We start from the raw sequence: 16,462 nt of genomic DNA, 5'->3' as shown, positions 1-16,462 counted from the left end.
CCACTTGTAGCAGTGAAAATCCCATGTGTTGGGCACTCCTTCAGTCCTGGGGAAACCAGGATGGGTAGTCACCCTCGCTGCCCCCAAGCAGAAAACTCATTCCACTTCCATGAGAAGGAAGTAGGTTTGAAAAGAGGCCGGGGTGTTTAGGGGAAATTCCTCTCCATGGAGAGCACGATTAGAAAAGGCTGTTCTCCTAATTGTGCCTTTTGAACTGGAAGCCAAAGGGACTAACCGTGAAAAACCAGGAGAAAAACATCCCAGAAAGAGGGGACACCATACACGAAGACCCCTGGTGTGACTGGAGTTCCTGAGTTGGGGGAGACAGAATGTGACACGGTTGTAGAAGTATCCAGAAGCCAAATCAGGAAGGGCTTTTTGAACCATAGGAGAGTACAAATTTCCTTTCAAGAAAAATAGAACAACACCAAAGGGTTTTAAGCAGAGGAATGATCAAATCTGAGTTACTTTTCTCAAAAGCTTGCCCTGGCTACAGTGTGGAGGACGGTTTGATGGGATCAGAGGGGAAGCGGCAAGTCCAGGCAGGAGGCAAGACATGATGGCAGCTTGGGTTAGGATAGTAAAACCAACAGGACTGGCTGATGGATTGGAAGTGGATGAGCAGAGAAGAGAGAAATCCACAGTATCTACTTGGTTTTGGGCTTGAGCAACCAGGTGACTGGTAACCAGTCATGTGGTTTATGGAGATGAGGAGAGCGAAGACTATTCCATACCGTCCTGGATGTGTTCAGTTTGAGATGCGCTTCAGACATCCAAGTGGAGACATCACCTAGGCAGTGAGAGGTGGCACAGGAGCTCAGAAGCCAGGCTGCCTGGGATCAAATCCAGACTCTTCCCCCAACTGTATGACCTTGGACAGGTTCTTTGTCTCAGTTTTTGTCTCTGTCAAATGGATACAATAAAGTATTGGAGAAGTAGGATTTTGTGACAAATGATAATATACACAGTAAGCACTCAATCAATGTTAACTATTAATATATTTGAGTCTGTGGTGCCTGGCTGGCTCAGTTGGTAGGATATGTGACTCTTAATCTCAGGGTCATGAGTTCAAGCTCCACATTGGGTATGGAGCCTACTTAAAATAAAATAAAAAATAAAATAAAATAAAAAATAAAATCTTTAAATATAGTTGAGTCTGGAGCTCATGGGTGAGTCAGAAATAGACTCTAAATTTTGGAGCCGGCAGGTTAGCCTACATTTCCAGCCCTCTTCTCTGCTTTCTCCATTGTCAAGACTGAAGAGGAGATTCCTCAGGTTCCCTGCAGTTAGAAGTGGCATCTGACATAGCTTTGGCCAATGACTATAAATAGAAATCTAAGGAAGGGCTAATGGCAGGTGGTGCTTTCCCCCTTCCTTCTCACCTGGAACGGGGATGTCCTGGCAGGAAACCCAGCAGCCAATTCATGACGGCGAGGTAACCAGCGGGCATAAAAGGCCAGGAGAATCACGGAGATGCCGCTTCCACCTTCCCGAGTTGCCAACCATCACTCTCCCAGGACTGCTTGATAGGTAAGAGAAACTAACCTCTATGTATACTGAGACCACCAGAGTTGGGTTCTTTGACCGGAAACTTTATTAATGCCATGCATTTGAATTCCCTTGGTCATTATTACCGTGCAGGCAGAGAAAAAAGTGCGGCTCGGAGCACGGTGTGGGGCGCGCCTGGGTTTAGAGTTCAAGAGGAGGAGGTGGAAGGCGCAAGATAGCAGGAGCGGCCGCGCGCGGGGGCAGAAAACCGGGAGCACGTGGCGGAGCAGGCGGGAGCCCAGAGGGTTTCCCAGCAGGTGCGTCCGAGGCTCGGCTCCTCCCGGCGCTGCTGTCACCTCGCGGTCCCGCCCCGGCCCGCCTCCCCGGCCCCGCACATAAGCCGAGGCCCCGCCGCCCGCCGGCCGCTGTCGCCCTGCCCCGCCATGCCCGCCGACCTCAGCGGCACCTGGAACCTGCTCAGCAGCGACAACTTCGAGGGCTATATGCTGGCCCTAGGTAGGGCGGGGGGGTCCGCGCCGCCCACCGGCAGTCCTGGGGTCGGCGCGGAGGCCGCGGGGCTTGGCCTGGCCGTCCGTTTCCCGGGGCGGCCGTCTTCCCGTACTTGGTACCCCCGTACCCCCATCCCTCTGTTCCGCCCTCCCCCGTCCCCTGGTCTCCCCTCCCGCGTCTCCCCCTCCTCCATCCCACCCGTCCATCATCTCTCCTCCACCCCGTTTCCCAGTCTCCCCGTCCTGTGTCCTACTCCCAACTATCCAGTGTCCTCCCCAACCCCCTGTCCCTACATCTCCCCGTCCTCCTCCCCCTTCCCCTGTACCCCCTCTACCATTCCCCCCCTCGTCCATCCTCCGTCCCCACGTCCATCCTCTGCCCCCCCCCCTTCCCGCGTACTTCCTTTCCCCCCCCGTCGCCGGTCCTTAAGCCTGTGCCCCCGTCGGTCTCTACCCGCCCCGTGGCCGATTCTCCGGCCACCTCTCAGGAGGACTTGGGGGTCCGAAGGGCGTCCTGCCGGCGAGGGGACGTCCTGGTCCCTCTGCGGCGAGGCTCTGGATTTCTCCCAAGTCCTGGGGCTCTGCTAGCGAGGTCGCCGGCCCTGGGAGTCCAGAGCTCCCGGCTGCGCTCAGGTGCACGAGGTCCCCGCCGCCCCCCACCAGGCGACTCTGGTGCCCGCTAGAGTTCGGGAACCGCTTTGGAAATCTTTAGTTTTCTGACTTCCCCTCTCCCCTCAAGGGCTTGAGTGGGGACAAGAAACCCAGACCCCTAGGTGGCCACCCCCCCCCCCCCCGCCCCCAAGGACTTAGTGCCAGCCCCGGGGCCGGTGGTGGGTGACTGGAGGGGTCTTTTCTTTGCCTGGGCCCTGCTCCCCCCAGTGCGTAGCGGGGAGCCTAGTCTGCGCCCAGGGAAGGGGACTCGGTAGCCGCCAGGGGTGTATAAGGGGTGGTGGGGGTCTGACCCATGTCCTTGCTTCGCAGGGGCTTGGAGAATGTTTCCTGCCCTTGAAGGTAGAACACCTCCCTTCCTTACTGATTCCCAGTTTGTCCTTCTCTTACTGTGGTTCTTCAGATGTGGGGCCTCAGAGCACCTCTGTGCCAAGCGCCTTCCCCTGAGTGACACCAATCGGTGGCTAGAGCAGCTGGGAGCATGGGGACCCGGCAGCTGTTCTGGCTTCTCCTTATCTGACACTGGGCCTGTTGCTGCATCTATAAATTGAGAGGGAGGGAGGGCCATTTTAACGCTTTTGAAATGTACAGTTCTGTGGCTCCAGTGGGTTCTTAAGAGTTCCGTGCTTTTGGTGGGCTTCCTCTCCGCCCTCCACACTCTAAGTAGGGAAGTCTGGGGCTTCTCAAGGTAAATCTGATTCAGACCACCATAAAACCCTGTAGCGAAGGAAAGAAAGATTTTGCACATCCTATCCTAGGTTCATTGGCTGGGGCCGTGTAAATTAGACTAACAAAGGACAGATGAACCACCAGAAGCTGGTGGCAGCTGCTGGTGAGGGCACCTGGGAGCACTCAGTGTTGGGCGGTTGGAACTTGAGCCTGTCTGTAGAACATCTTAGCAAAGAGCAGTAACTTTGTAGAGAAGGGACAAGACAGACTCTGAGTTTCTAGGGGGGTATTGGGGGGAAGGTAACTAACAATACAAGGGGCAACTAACAGCAAATAGGGGCTGGTTGGGAAGGTTTATTTTTATTATGTAGTTCTTCTGGGGCTGTCTCCAGGCTGCTAAGAGTCTAGAGTCACCTCCCTAACTGCTGCCTGTCCTAGAACAGAGGGGAGGGGGGACAACTTGACAAGTTTATGTCCTGGTTGTAGGCAGATGGGGGAGGGCCGAGAGCTTTGCTTCTGTCGGCTTCTTCCCGGTTGTCTTCGGTTCAATATAATCAGTATGCCAGTGTGGCGTATTTTGGGGTGCCGTATCCTGATCACCCTTCAACCTGAATCTCATTTCCTTTGCTTCCAATTCCTGAGTAGGAGTGAATGCTTACGTTTCCCAAAGGCGGTGGGTCCTGATATTTTACTTATCTGCCCCACCTCCAAATGAGTGGTGACGTGTGACTATAAGCGCTTTCTTCCCTGGTTTATCTGGCTGTGATCTGGCCACTCGTGTGAGGGATAAAGGCTAAACGTCAGGTGATGGCTTCGAATGCTGCCTTGGTCTCTGCTGCGAGTGTGACAATCTCCATGGCTTTTATTTTTATTTTATTTTATTTTATTTTTTTTAAGATTTTATTTATTTATTTGACAGAGATAGAGACAGCCAGCGAGAGAGGGAACACAAGCAGGGGGAGTGGGAGAGGAAGAAGCAGGCTCACAGCGGAAGAGCCTGATGTGGGGCTCGATCCCAGATCGCCGGGATCACGCCCTGAGCGGAAGGCAGACGCCTAACCGCTGTGCCACCCAGGCGCCCCTCTCCATGGCTTTTAGAGCAAACCTCTGAGACACAACAGAATGGAGTCAGAGTCAGCATTCCAAGTACGGGAAGACGTCCTGCGCGAAGTCTGTCTGGTATCACAAAGCAGCCTTCTGAATGTCGGGATTAGTGTTTTTCACATCTGCCTTAGTACCATCCCTCACCTGTCCCCACAGTCTTGCTTTTCTGTACGCTCTGCTAGGATCCCTTGTTTGATACTTTTTTTCCATGATGACAGTAGAGGCTTAACAATGATCTGCCACAGTGCGAGATCCTAGAGGTTAACAGAGGCCATTTATTTATTTACTTGACATATTTATTTTTGATCCAACTCGCTTCCCAGAGGACTAAGCCATGTAGCACTGAGTCAGCATCCTGCCTCGCAACCCTTAGTCTTACTTTTGGTTGAGGTTCCAGAAAGATACTCAATCCCGACAATGCACATAACTCTTACTTGCCATCTGTTTGCCAAAAGAAACGTAAGTGCGCTGAGGATTTCTGGAATAGAGAGGCTGTTTAGGGTAACAGAGCGTCACGCCGGAAACCCAGCTAGCTTAGCCGTTGACTGTGGGTCATAGAATCAAAGTTACGTAACTTCTGACTTCCTTTAGTTTCCCCTTTTGTCAAACGAGGTCGTTGGGCCAGATCTGATATTCTAAGTATCTCAAGTACAGACCAAGAGATCTCTTGCATTCTATACGATAGCTGAAATCAGACTTAAAACCTCTTGCCAGTTCCTCACTAGCTGGGAAGAAAGTGATCTGGCACCCACTGCAAATAACACGGACTCCAGGGTCAACCCGGTCTCCCCTGGACAGATTAGGGGCTCGGGACCAGATAAGGGTAGGGTTTTGTTACTCAGAGCTAGCAGGAGCCTCTTAGCTTGCAGACTCTGAGCCTCACCCCAGATCCCAGGTTCACAGCATCAGAATCTGCATTTAACCAGATTCGCAGGTGATTCAGATGCCAATTAAAACTTAAGTGCTGCTCTGTCATGTGTCAAGTCATCGGAGGGACAACTGCAGAATGTAACCACAGTTGACCCTGAACACACAGGTTTGAACTATGTGGATCTGCTTATATGAGGATTTTCTTTTTATAAATACAGTATAGAATTGTTCATGTATTTTTGCTACCGTATGATTTTCTTAATGACATTTTCTTTTTCTCTACCTGACTTTATTGTAAGAATACAGCATCGAATACACATAACATACAAAATGTGTATTAACCGTTTGTGTTATTGGGAAGGCTTCTGGTCACCAGGAGGCTATTATCAGTGAAGTGTTGAGGGAGTCAAGAGTTACATAAGGATTTTCAACTGAGCACGACAGGACTCCCCTAACCCCTGTGGTGTTCAAGGGTCAACTGTACCGGAAAACCTATTGTCCTTACTTATGCATATTCTAATACCGACTTATGCAGAAATAGACCTTTCCTGAGAACTTTTGCCTCTGCTGATGGCAAACTAATTTATTTATACTAACTCTCCCAAAGAAGATAGCTAAATTAAGCTAGACCAAATATATATATTTTCTGAACAGACTGTAGATTCACTGTGAATCATTCTTGGTGGTCCAGAAAAATCTCAAGACCTGAACTTGAATTCAGGTGCTTCCAGACAGCCAGTGGCCTTAAAAGCAATAATAACCACCCCCTCCAAAAAAAAAAAAACAAAAAAAAACCCAAAAAACAAAAAAAACACCCTCTTTGGAGGAAGAGAACATCATGCCAGCCCTACATGCACACTCTACAGAAACAGTGCCCAAGAAATAATCAAGTCAAGCAAGTACATAAGGAGATAAAAACGCATGACAGGAAAATTCTGGAAGGTGTTGGCTCTGTCGTCGTGATTGAGCAAACACCCCTGGGTGTTTGCTTAAGCCCAAACACACAAATTGCACATATTAAATACGTACTGGTTTTTGTACATCAATTATACCTCAATAAAGCTGTTAAAAAATTAAAAGACCCTAGTAGCAAGAATCCGTAGAAACGACCAACAACAGAAACAGGGTCTCCAGATACTGGGATTAGCCGAAATAGAACAAGAAGCAGTTTATGCTGAGTTTAATTAAGGCAAGGAACCAGAATCTATACAGAGTAACATAGCAGAGTTGAGAAAGAAACAAATAGAAATTCTAGAATTGAAACATAACAAGCAAACTTAGAAACTTAGCAAGCTCTGTTCTTCAAACTCCGCTCTGTGTCCCATGTTTTCAGAGATAAGAATGCTCCTAACCTCCGTTGTAGAGAAGGCACCTCTCGTATGAGGGTCTTGGGACCTGCTCGCAGGGAAGGTCAGAAAGCTCTTCTCGCACCTACCATCCCTCAAATTTCTTCAGCTTAAACTATTCAATACGCCAAGCTACCATATTTGGGGGGGAGCATGACCTAAGCCCCATCAAGAACAGAGTTTCCGCCCAGGAGGATGAAAAAATTCTGGAATTGGCTAATGGTGGTGGCTGGACAACATTGTGAATCTACTTACCACCATTGAACTGTATGCCTAAAAATGAATAAAATGGTAAATTTTATGTTATGTATATTTTATCACAATAAAAAAAAAATCCAAGAACCTTTTATTGTAAGGAGACTTTAGTAGAAAACCTACAACAAATCCTATATTACTTTTAAAAAAATTAGAACTCCTTTTAAATGCAGTTGTTTGAGTTGATTAATAAGTACATGTTGTCAATTAGCCTTCCCTCCTATCTTCACCATGTCTTAGTGATGTGGGAAAGAAAGGCAAAAGAAAAATTAAATTTCCTTACTTCCTACAGCCATTGACAAGCCCTTGAAACAGGTAGAGTGGCCTTCCTCTGGGAGCTCAGTTACCTCGATGTTGACACTGTGCTAAGGGCAAAAGGCAATCTTAGCTCGACTCCCAGGATCCTGTAAGTGGACTTTAACATATAAAAATTCCTTTGGAAACTTCCTTTATCTCTACCCCCCAAGATACATATTGGCAGTCGTCCTCCAAGCATAGGACCCACCCATATACATCTGAAGAGTCTCATGACTGAGTTTTTACTAAACAGGAATAAATGACCTTTTCTTAACAATGGCTATGTCCCCTCGGGATCCTGGAAACCTTGTTTCCAAAATACCCGGGAGACTTACGCTATCCCTAACCCCCTCCCACCTTGAGAGCATATAATGGGCCACTCCTCACGACCCCAGTGCACCTCTTTCTGCCCATGGGTCCTGTCCCCAAGCTTTAATAAAACTACCATTTTTTAAATAAACATATTTTCCCCTTTTTTAAAAAAATTTATTTTTCATTTATTTGAGAGAGAGAGCACAAGTGGGGGCGAAGGGTAGAGGGAGAGGGAGAAGCAGGCTCCCTGTTGAGCAGGTAGGCAGACGTGGGGCTCGATCCCTGGACCCTGGGCCATGACTCGAGCTGAAGGCAGATGCTTAACTGACTGAGCCACCCAGGTGCCCCTAATAAAACTACCATTTTGCACCAAAGATGTCTCAAGAATTCTTTCTTGGCCATCAGCTTTGAACCCTAACATCTTTCCTGCATCGTTATGACTTTAGACAGTGGACTAAAACGTGTTTTTAAACCCAGAGTTTTATACTTAAGGGGAGTAAAGATAGCTCCTATAGTAAGAACCAGAGAATCCTTATCTTTTTCATTAGATGGAAGGAACATACAACCAGGAAATCTGTCCCTTTTGGTGAAAAACAGAGCTTGGGATCTCTGTCCTGGCTGAATATTTAACTTAACAAAGTGCTTAGTAAATTATACAAGGTCTTACATTTAGATTCTTTAAAAAATAAGCACATAGCACATAGAAGGAATTTATGATTGGAATAATCAAGGTGCTTCTAGGTTTAAGAGGATTGTTTTCAGGGTGCCTGGGTGGCTCAGTCGGTTAAGCATCTTCTTGAGATCAAGTCCCACATGGGGCTCCCTGCTCAGCAGGGAATCTGCTTCTCCCTCTGCCCCTCCCCCCAACTTGTGCACGCTCTCTCTCTCAAATAAATAAAATATTAAAAAAAAAAGATTGTTTTCAATTTTCCTTTAATTGAAACAGATTCTCTTCTTAAAGGGAGACTTTGATTATTCTGTTTTCACCTTCCTTCTTGGTTATAAACTCCTTAAGTACAAGGACTGCGCATTTATGACTTTGATCTCTCTACCCCTACTCCCACCCCCAGTAAAAGGTATTTAAATATTTCATTTGCCTGAAGAGAGGGAAGGTAGTGCCACAGCCATTAAGAAAGTGTCTCTCCTCAAAGCTACTGCTCAACCAGCTCCAGGAATCTCCTCCAGCTTTAATCCATTAACGAATATCACTTAGGCATTTACTGTGTGTTAGGGGCTGGGGCGGGAGAAAGTATTTAAAGAGGCAAAGAAGGTGCTTGCTCTCTGATATTTCTTGTTCCAGTGCAGAGGGAGGGCGCTTTCCCTGCCCTAGGGCTTTGCACACATTAGGTGTGTGTTTCATAAATGCAACTTGACAGAGGAAAAAGCAAATGATAGGAGACATGAGTGTGGGATAGGACTCACATAAGTGTGGGGAGAAAACGCTATACTTTGGATAAAGGCAGACAGTGGAAAACTTCAATTCTAGATATTAAATAGTCACCAACTTAAACTTCCAGCATTTCACTTTCAAAGAAGTGAGGACAGTAGGACAACCTATATAGATTTCATGAGCACAGAAAGCAGGGCTCCTAAGTTAAAAAGGCAATTATGGGATTTGTGGGGGCAACTTATCTAAATCAGGAGGGCGTGTGCAGATTCTGTGCCTTTGTTTTAGGAGTTGTTTTTCTAATTAAAATATTGGCTTAAACAATAAGTGAGCCATGCAGTTTTAGAATTATTCAGGATTAAGGATAACCTTGCTTCTTTTTCTTTTACACAAGGATAGTTTTTCAGACCAGAACCTGGGAGATCAGTGTAATTGAAAATAATCTTCTGAAAGCCCAGCAACTCTGTTGAAGCCTCAGATCTGGCTTAAGTACTAAATCCTTACGTCGTACTTCTAATACTGGAATGGCTATTTACGTAATGCTATAAATGTTAAATTTTATCTTAAGAACTGAGCTAACAATCCTGGATATTACTGATCAACTTGAATATACAAAGTGCTGTCAATGGTTTTTGATGTTTTTTTTTTTTCCATCTACCTATAAGGAAAATACATTCCATAAGAGAATCACAGACAATGGTGTAGGAAAAGAAGTGGTGGCCACTTTTTTTTAAAAGTAGAAGTAAGGTGAATGCCTGTTGGCAGAGGTAAGAGTCAAGTAAGGTATCAGAGAAGACCCAGCAACACATCTCGTGATGTGCCCCAGCCAGCAGCTCTCTCGAGGGGGGAAATAACTCCTCTTTGACTGGAACTCATCTTGCAGCTCCCCAGCCTGGTTCTAACATTGCTCTTCAAAGAAGTACGTTTGCCTGCTTTTTAAAGTCTGGAAAATGGGGTGCTTGGGTGGCTCAGTTGGTTAAGCGTCTGCCTTCAGCTTGGATCATGGTCTCGGGATCCTGGGATCGAACCTCACATCGGGCTCCCTGCTCAGTGGGGAATCTGCTTCTCCTTTTCACTCTCCCTCTGTGCTCTTCCCCCCTCCAATGAATAAATAAGATTAAAAAAAAAAAAAAAGGAGCTAGCCTGGGGTTTGGGAGTTCCTGGTGGACTCCACCGTAGCCAAGGAAGACCCAGGGTGTAAAGCTCCAGGCAGGAAGGAACCAGCTGCTAAAGGCTGCGGGTGTTCACCATTTTGTCCCCATCACCCTCTTTAATCCCAATGAACATGAGAAGGTGGTGGTGTGACCAGCTTGCCCAAGATCACCACATAAGCTGGGATTTAAAAACCAATTTCTCTTGCCTCCAAAACCCGCATTGCCTCCAGATTAGAAGTGGCTTTGGGATTAAGAGTTAATGTGAGCAGCTGAAGTTTAGAAAAGTATAAGTCAGTGTTGGCTTCTCTGAGATCCTGCCCTAAAGCGTATACGCACACGCACGTGTAGTGGTCCGCAAAGTAGCTGCGTTATCCCTTCCTTCTGCATGGATGCCTTATTCCTACATGAAAATCTAATGGTATGGAAAAGCATGGCTTGTCTGGATCAAAGCCCTGTGAGCACAAAGGCTAATTGGACCACTGAGGTCACAGCAAACATGGACTGGCAGAAACTGACCAGACCTTAAGCTGATTTAAATTTTGATCTTTAGGGGCAGCTGGGTGGCTCATTCGGTTAAGCGTCTGACTTCGCCGCAGGTCATGATCCTGGGGTCCTGGGATCGAGCTCCTTGTGGGGCTCCGTGCTCATTGGGAAATCCGCTTCTCCCTCTCCCTCTGCTCCTTCCCCCCTGCTCGTGCTCTCTCTCTCTCAAATAAATAGATAAAATCTTTAAATTTTTATTCATATATATATGAAGAGTTTTCTCAAAATAAGGACATTTATATAATTTTTGAGCTTAGAAATGGATGGGGCTATTGAGATGCTGAAGGAGACCTGCTCCGTGCTTGGCCACGTTTTCTGGACTGGAAGGGCTTTCTGTGAAGCCCTGAGCGGCAGTTCGTGTCAGATGAAAACAAAATCTGTCAGGCAAACAAATTAAAACGGGGACGTCACCTGGCCGGCTCAGTCAGTGGAGCATGCGACTCTTGATCTCGGGGTTGTAAGTTTGAGCCCCATGTTGGATGTAGAGATTAAAGAGATAAAACCTTAAAAAAATAAAAAAATAAAAAATGAAACAGGGGTCAATTCTGGGACCAAACTACCTTCAATGAGCCATGTAAGCTGCTGAAATAAAGATTCCTGGAACTTTATTTTACGTAATAGGATAATCCCTAAATAGGAGAAGCATGCATGCCCTGTGGCTCATAGAAATGTCTAGGTGATGAGCCAGCCTACAATGGTGACTGACTGCCAATTAGACGGTGTCACCTGCTCCTAACAGTCCCGTGGCACCCATCCGACTTCATTTTCTTGAGTTAGAGCCCTGTGGTCCTTCTGGCGCCCCCACATTTCATCTCACGATCCTCTTCCCTCCTCATCTCCGTCATTCTGCTCTGGTCACCCCAGGCTCCTGGCGGTTCCTGAAACCCTCTGGCACACCCTTCCCTGCTGTCCCTGGGCTCCCTGTGACCTCTGCCTTACACTCTCCCCAGAAATCTGCATGATTTGCTTCTGCACCTCATTTGGCTCCAGGTGACACTTGGCTGCCCTACCTAAGATAGCAGCAGGTGCCTGGCTGGCTTAGTCAGGAGAGCACGTGACTCTTGATCGTGGGGTTTTGAGTTTGAGCCCCAAGTTGCGTGTAGAGATTACTTAATGTAAAAAACTAAAATAAAACAGCCACAGTTACCTCTAGCTACATAATGTGCTCAAAGCTACTAGAAGGGAAATGGGGTTCAAATCCACTGTCTATATCAAAACCTGGATCTTCTCAGCATTCCATGTCTCTGCGTGTGACTCTGTTTTAAAGTTTATTGAAGACTTCTAAATGTATTGTAGTATATGCATATTTACAGTGGCTTTTGACCTTTTTTGTTGTTGTTTAGAAACTGTTCAAAAGCTTTTAAAAAAATTTTTTTTAATTTTATTTAAACTCAATTAATTAACATATAATGTATTATTAGTTTCAGAGGTAGAGTTCAGTGATTCATCAGTTGTCTATAACAAATGCTGTCTTAATCCAAAGTGTAAATACATAAAGGAGACAAAGGCTGAGTTGCTGTGTTTGAGTTTGGGTTGGGGCCTAAGTCCTTGTCCCCTTGGCTTTCTTGTCCTCTTCTCTGCCTCTGGTGGGGGGACTCCCAGAACAGCTTCTTCCAGGCCCAGCTTCAAATCCATTACCTAAGGCACAGCCAGCCAATGACTCTTCCCTGAAAGCTATTCAAGCTTTTTAATCAAGCCTCTGGATAGAGTTTTGCCCAGATAACTCCCTACAGATCCAATTTCGGCAGTAAGCAGCACTGAAATTGTGAAAGACACACTAGTGATGAAACACAATGATTTTGAGGACAGCTGCCAAATTCTTAGGTTTTGCATCTTGAGCGAATGTTGAGACTTCTTTTCTTTTCTAAAAATTGTTTTTAAGGTATCGACTTTGCTACTCGTAAGATAGCCAAGTTGCTGAAGCCACAGAAAGTGATTGAGCAAGATGGGGATTCTTTTACCATCCACACATACAGCACCCTGAAGAACTACCTTGTTACATTCAAAGTTGGAGAAGAGTTTGACGAGGATAATAAAGGCCTGGATAACAGGAAATGCAGGGTAAAAAAAATTTTTTTAAATTCAAATGATAACATAGGCTCTTGGTTTTGCAAGATGAACTCGGCCTTCTTAGTACCTGTGGAGGAGCTTGTCAGAGCAAACCAGCCTCTCCTCCCCTCTCTCCTGCAGAGCTTGGTCACATGGGACAATGACAGACTCACCTGTGTCCAGAAGGGGGAGAAGAAGAACAGAGGCTGGACCCATTGGATCGAAGGGGACGAACTCCACCTGGTACTTGCCACATTTTGTTCTTATATCTAATGAGATGATACAGTGTTGCACCATGGCAGCGTTCCCACCATTCCAAACCACTGTTTTCAGTTTGGCATGTTACCTTCCGCTCTCTGACGGAGTATTCTGCTTTTTCACTTATGACAAAACACATTCCAGGTTTTAAAATAATTTCCCTGTTGAATTAATCATGTATTAATAGAAAAAATATAGAGGGGCACCTGAGTGGCTCAGTTGGTTAAGCATCTGCCTTCAGCTCAGGTCATGATCCCAGGGAGCTGGGATTGAGCCCCGCATCAGGCTCCCTTCTTGGCGAGGGGTCTGCTTCTCCCTCTCCGTGCCCCCCTCCTCGTGCTCTCTCTCACTATCTCTCTCTCTCTCAAATAAATAAAATCATTAAAAATATATATATAAGAAATTTGTATATAATATGTATAAATGTATATTACATGTATATTACATGCATATTGTGAATGTATATTACAAGTGTGTGTGTATATATAAATATATACATATATATATAAATTAAATAAAATAAGGTAGCAAACTGGCTTCATAATACTCTATCAGGTTGGTGAACTATCATTTTTAGAAAACATTTCCATAATCTCAGTGTCCAGGAGTATTGTTTCAGGGTGTTTTCTGCTATTGCTCAAATTCATGTGAACAGAGCTTTTTGCATCCATGGATTTATTTCCTTCGGAAGAATTCACGGAGAGGATCATTGTTAGAGGCACACACATCATTGCCGCTCTCTGCTTAGTTGCCTTACTCACTTCCGAAAGATCGTCTCCTTGCTGAGGCCACCAGCGCTTCATGAACATACAAGTTATAACTCAAGCTAATCAATAATTTCTAAATATAATTTAGAAGGTATGGGGCGCCTGGGTGGCTCAGTCGGTTAAGTGTCCGACTCTTGATCTCAGCTCAGGTCTGGATCTCAGGGTTGTGAGTTTAAGCCCCGCATTGGGCTCTATGCTGGGCACGGAGCGTACTTTGAAAAAGAGAGAGAGAGAGAGAGAAGGTATAAAATTGTACATCGAGGCTTAATTATGGCTTTTTACATGAAAATTGCTTCCTGCCATGTATATTATAATGGCTTACATTTTTCGAGTGATGATTTTGTGCTCAATTACTGTGCTAAATCTTTGTGTGCATGATCTCACTTGGTCTTCAAGACAGTCCTGTGATAGGGCGCCTGGGTGGCTCAGTCGTTGAGCATCTGCCTTCGGCTCAGGTCATGATCCCAGCGTTCTGGTGTTCTGGGATCAAGCCCCGCATCGGGCTCCCTGCTCTGCGGGAAGCCTGCTTCTCCCTCTCCCACTCCCCCTGCTTGTGTTCCCTCTCTCGCTGCCTTTCTCTCTGTCAAATAAATAAATAAAATCTTAAAAAAAAGGGGCGCCTGGGTGGCACAGCAGTTGAGCGTCTGCCTTCGGCTCAGGGCGTGATCCCGGTGTTATGGGATCGAGCCCCACATCAGGCTCCTCCGCTGTGAGCCTGCTTCTTCCTCTCCCACTCCCCCTGCTTGTGTTCCCTCTCTCACTGGCTGTCTCAATCTCTGTCAAATAAATAAATAAAATCTTTAAAAAAAAAATCTTAAAAAAAAAAAAAAGAGTGCTGTGAAAGGGACACTGTTTTTCCCATTTACAAATGAAGAGATTGAGATTTAGAAATTCCCCAAGGCTGCCAAGTAGAGATTCAAATCCAGGTCTGATAAAAATATGTGCTTTCAACTCTGTCCTTTTGCCTCGATGTACAGAAATCTAAGCCATACCCATGAAAACAAAATTAGAGCACTTGCCTTAAAATTGGATGTGGGTGGTCTTTGAGGGTCTGGGTGGTCTTTGATTACAAAGGCATTAAAGATATTTTGATTTGGGGGGCTCCTGGCTGGCTCAGACATACAGCATGTGACTCTTGATCTCGGGTTTGTGAGTTCACACCCCAGGTTGGGTGTGGAGCATACTTTAAATAACAAAGATATTTTGATTCTAGATGGATAAATCTTACACTCTTCTGACAATAGAAACAAAATCAAGAAACTTGCTATCACAAAAGTGTAATGTGGAACTTTAAAGAAAACACCAAGTGCATTTGAGGATATACAGATTAGTTGGCTCTAAGAAGTAAAGTTCAAATGACATGCATCCTAGCTTGGGATGTCCATGAACTCTGCCCAAGCAGAGGATGGAAGGACCCCACCTCTGAGGATACTCACAGGACAATCCCTCCATGCCGTGGTATAATACAAAATAAATATTTGGTCTTTGTACCTGGTTCTTAAAACCCTTGGAATCTCCAGAGTAATTAATGAGGGTCTCCTGTAGGCTAATGAGATGATCAATGGTTGGGGTCTCCCAGATGGCCAAAGATTTAATCAATCATGCCTACGTAACGAAACCTCCACAAACACCCCTAAACGAGAGGGTTTGGAGATCTTCCTAGTTGGTGAGAACATTGACGCGCGGGGAGAGCGTCACTCCTGTAGGGGGCGTGGAAGGTCTGCACACACACCCCCACACTGTGTCCTATGCATCTATTGGGCTGTTCTCTAGTTGCACCCTTTATAATAAACCTGTAAATGTAAGTAAAGAGTGTTTCTGTGAACCGCTAGCAAATTGTTGAACCTGAGGAGGGGGTCGTGGGAATCCCGTTCGTAGCTGGTCGGTCAGACACTCGGGTGGCCTGGAACTTGGGACTGATGTCTGAAGTGGGGGCAATTTTCTAGACGGAGCCCTTAGCCTGTGGGGTCTGTGCTAGCTCTGGGGCATTAGTGTCAGAAGCGAATTGTTGGACACCCAGTTGGAAAAGATACTGCGTATTTGCTGTCAGAAGTGTCTGAGTAATAATAATAATAATAATAATAGACTGCATGTCCACTCATCTTCTTTCTCCTGTTCCTCCTTATCCCTAGGAAATGTTCTGTGAAGGCCAAGTGTGCAAACAGACGTTCCAGAGAGCCTGAGCTGTATCCAGCCACAGAGCCCACATGTGACTGCCGCTTAATGCTGAAATCTGTCCCCAGATGAACAGATGTTCACCTGTCCTGGTTGGCGATGGGAACTTGTGGTCAGAGAGATGTTCCACAGCCGGTATCAGACACTATTTACTCAGATTGGGGCAAGATGGCTCTGTTTCAATAAACCTGTCCAACGACCCTGACTTTTGTTCCTTCTAAATGTAGTGTATCCCATTATTTGAAGAAGTATTTGAAAGCCTTCTAGGTGCACCATGGACACACCAATGAACAGGCTGTAGTTCCGTCTTCAAGGTCTAGCGAGGAAATGGACAGAACAATCATCGGAACAGCGGTGAGATGTACTGGCAGCTCTGAGAGCTCAGGAAGGGAAACCAAACCTTTGGGGGTGGGCAAGTGGCAGCAGGGGTGGGGGTAGTGGAGGTGGTCTCTGGGCTCAAAACTGAAGCACAGATGGGCAGGAAGCACCGGGAAGCATTCTAGGTAAAAGGCTGGGGGTAGGTTGGAGGGATGTTTGAGCACCTGAAAGATTGCGTTTGCTGGATCATGGGCCTGTCTGGGTGGAACGGCCAGAGATACCAGAGGAGGCT

At 46.2% G+C, this 16,462-nt stretch overlaps 1 protein-coding gene across 1 annotated transcript; it reads left to right on the top strand.

Annotated features, from left to right (window-relative positions):
• The first annotated feature begins 1,847 nt into the window (after positions 1-1,847).
• RBP7 (retinol binding protein 7) lies at positions 1,848-16,057 on the top strand. The gene is made up of 4 exons (XM_045776834.2): positions 1,848-2,004; positions 12,486-12,664; positions 12,794-12,895; positions 15,810-16,057. Exons 1-4 carry the CDS (start codon positions 1,932-1,934, stop codon positions 15,858-15,860), a joined length of 405 nt encoding a protein of 134 aa, XP_045632790.1. The 5' UTR covers positions 1,848-1,931; the 3' UTR covers positions 15,861-16,057.
• Positions 16,058-16,462: the final 405 nt, after the last annotated feature.

Source organism: Ursus americanus, chromosome 33, assembly GCF_024610735.1.
Source record: "Ursus americanus isolate L20-20 chromosome 33, mUrsAme1.1.p, whole genome shotgun sequence".
Classification (NCBI taxonomy): Eukaryota; Metazoa; Chordata; class Mammalia; order Carnivora; family Ursidae; genus Ursus; species Ursus americanus.
This window is presented reverse-complemented; position numbering and strand designations above follow the sequence as displayed.

Bases quoted from the DNA above. Each gene is read 5' to 3' on its own strand.
- RBP7 (XM_045776834.2), top strand. From the start codon at position 1,932: ATGCCCGCCGACCTCAGCGGCACCTGGAACCTGCTCAGCAGCGACAAC. The intron at 12,665-12,793 runs GTAAAAAAAATT...TCTCTCCTGCAG, and splicing joins TGGATAACAGGAAATGCAGG to AGCTTGGTCACATGGGACAA. The intron at 12,896-15,809 runs GTACTTGCCACA...CCTTATCCCTAG, and splicing joins AAGGGGACGAACTCCACCTG to GAAATGTTCTGTGAAGGCCA.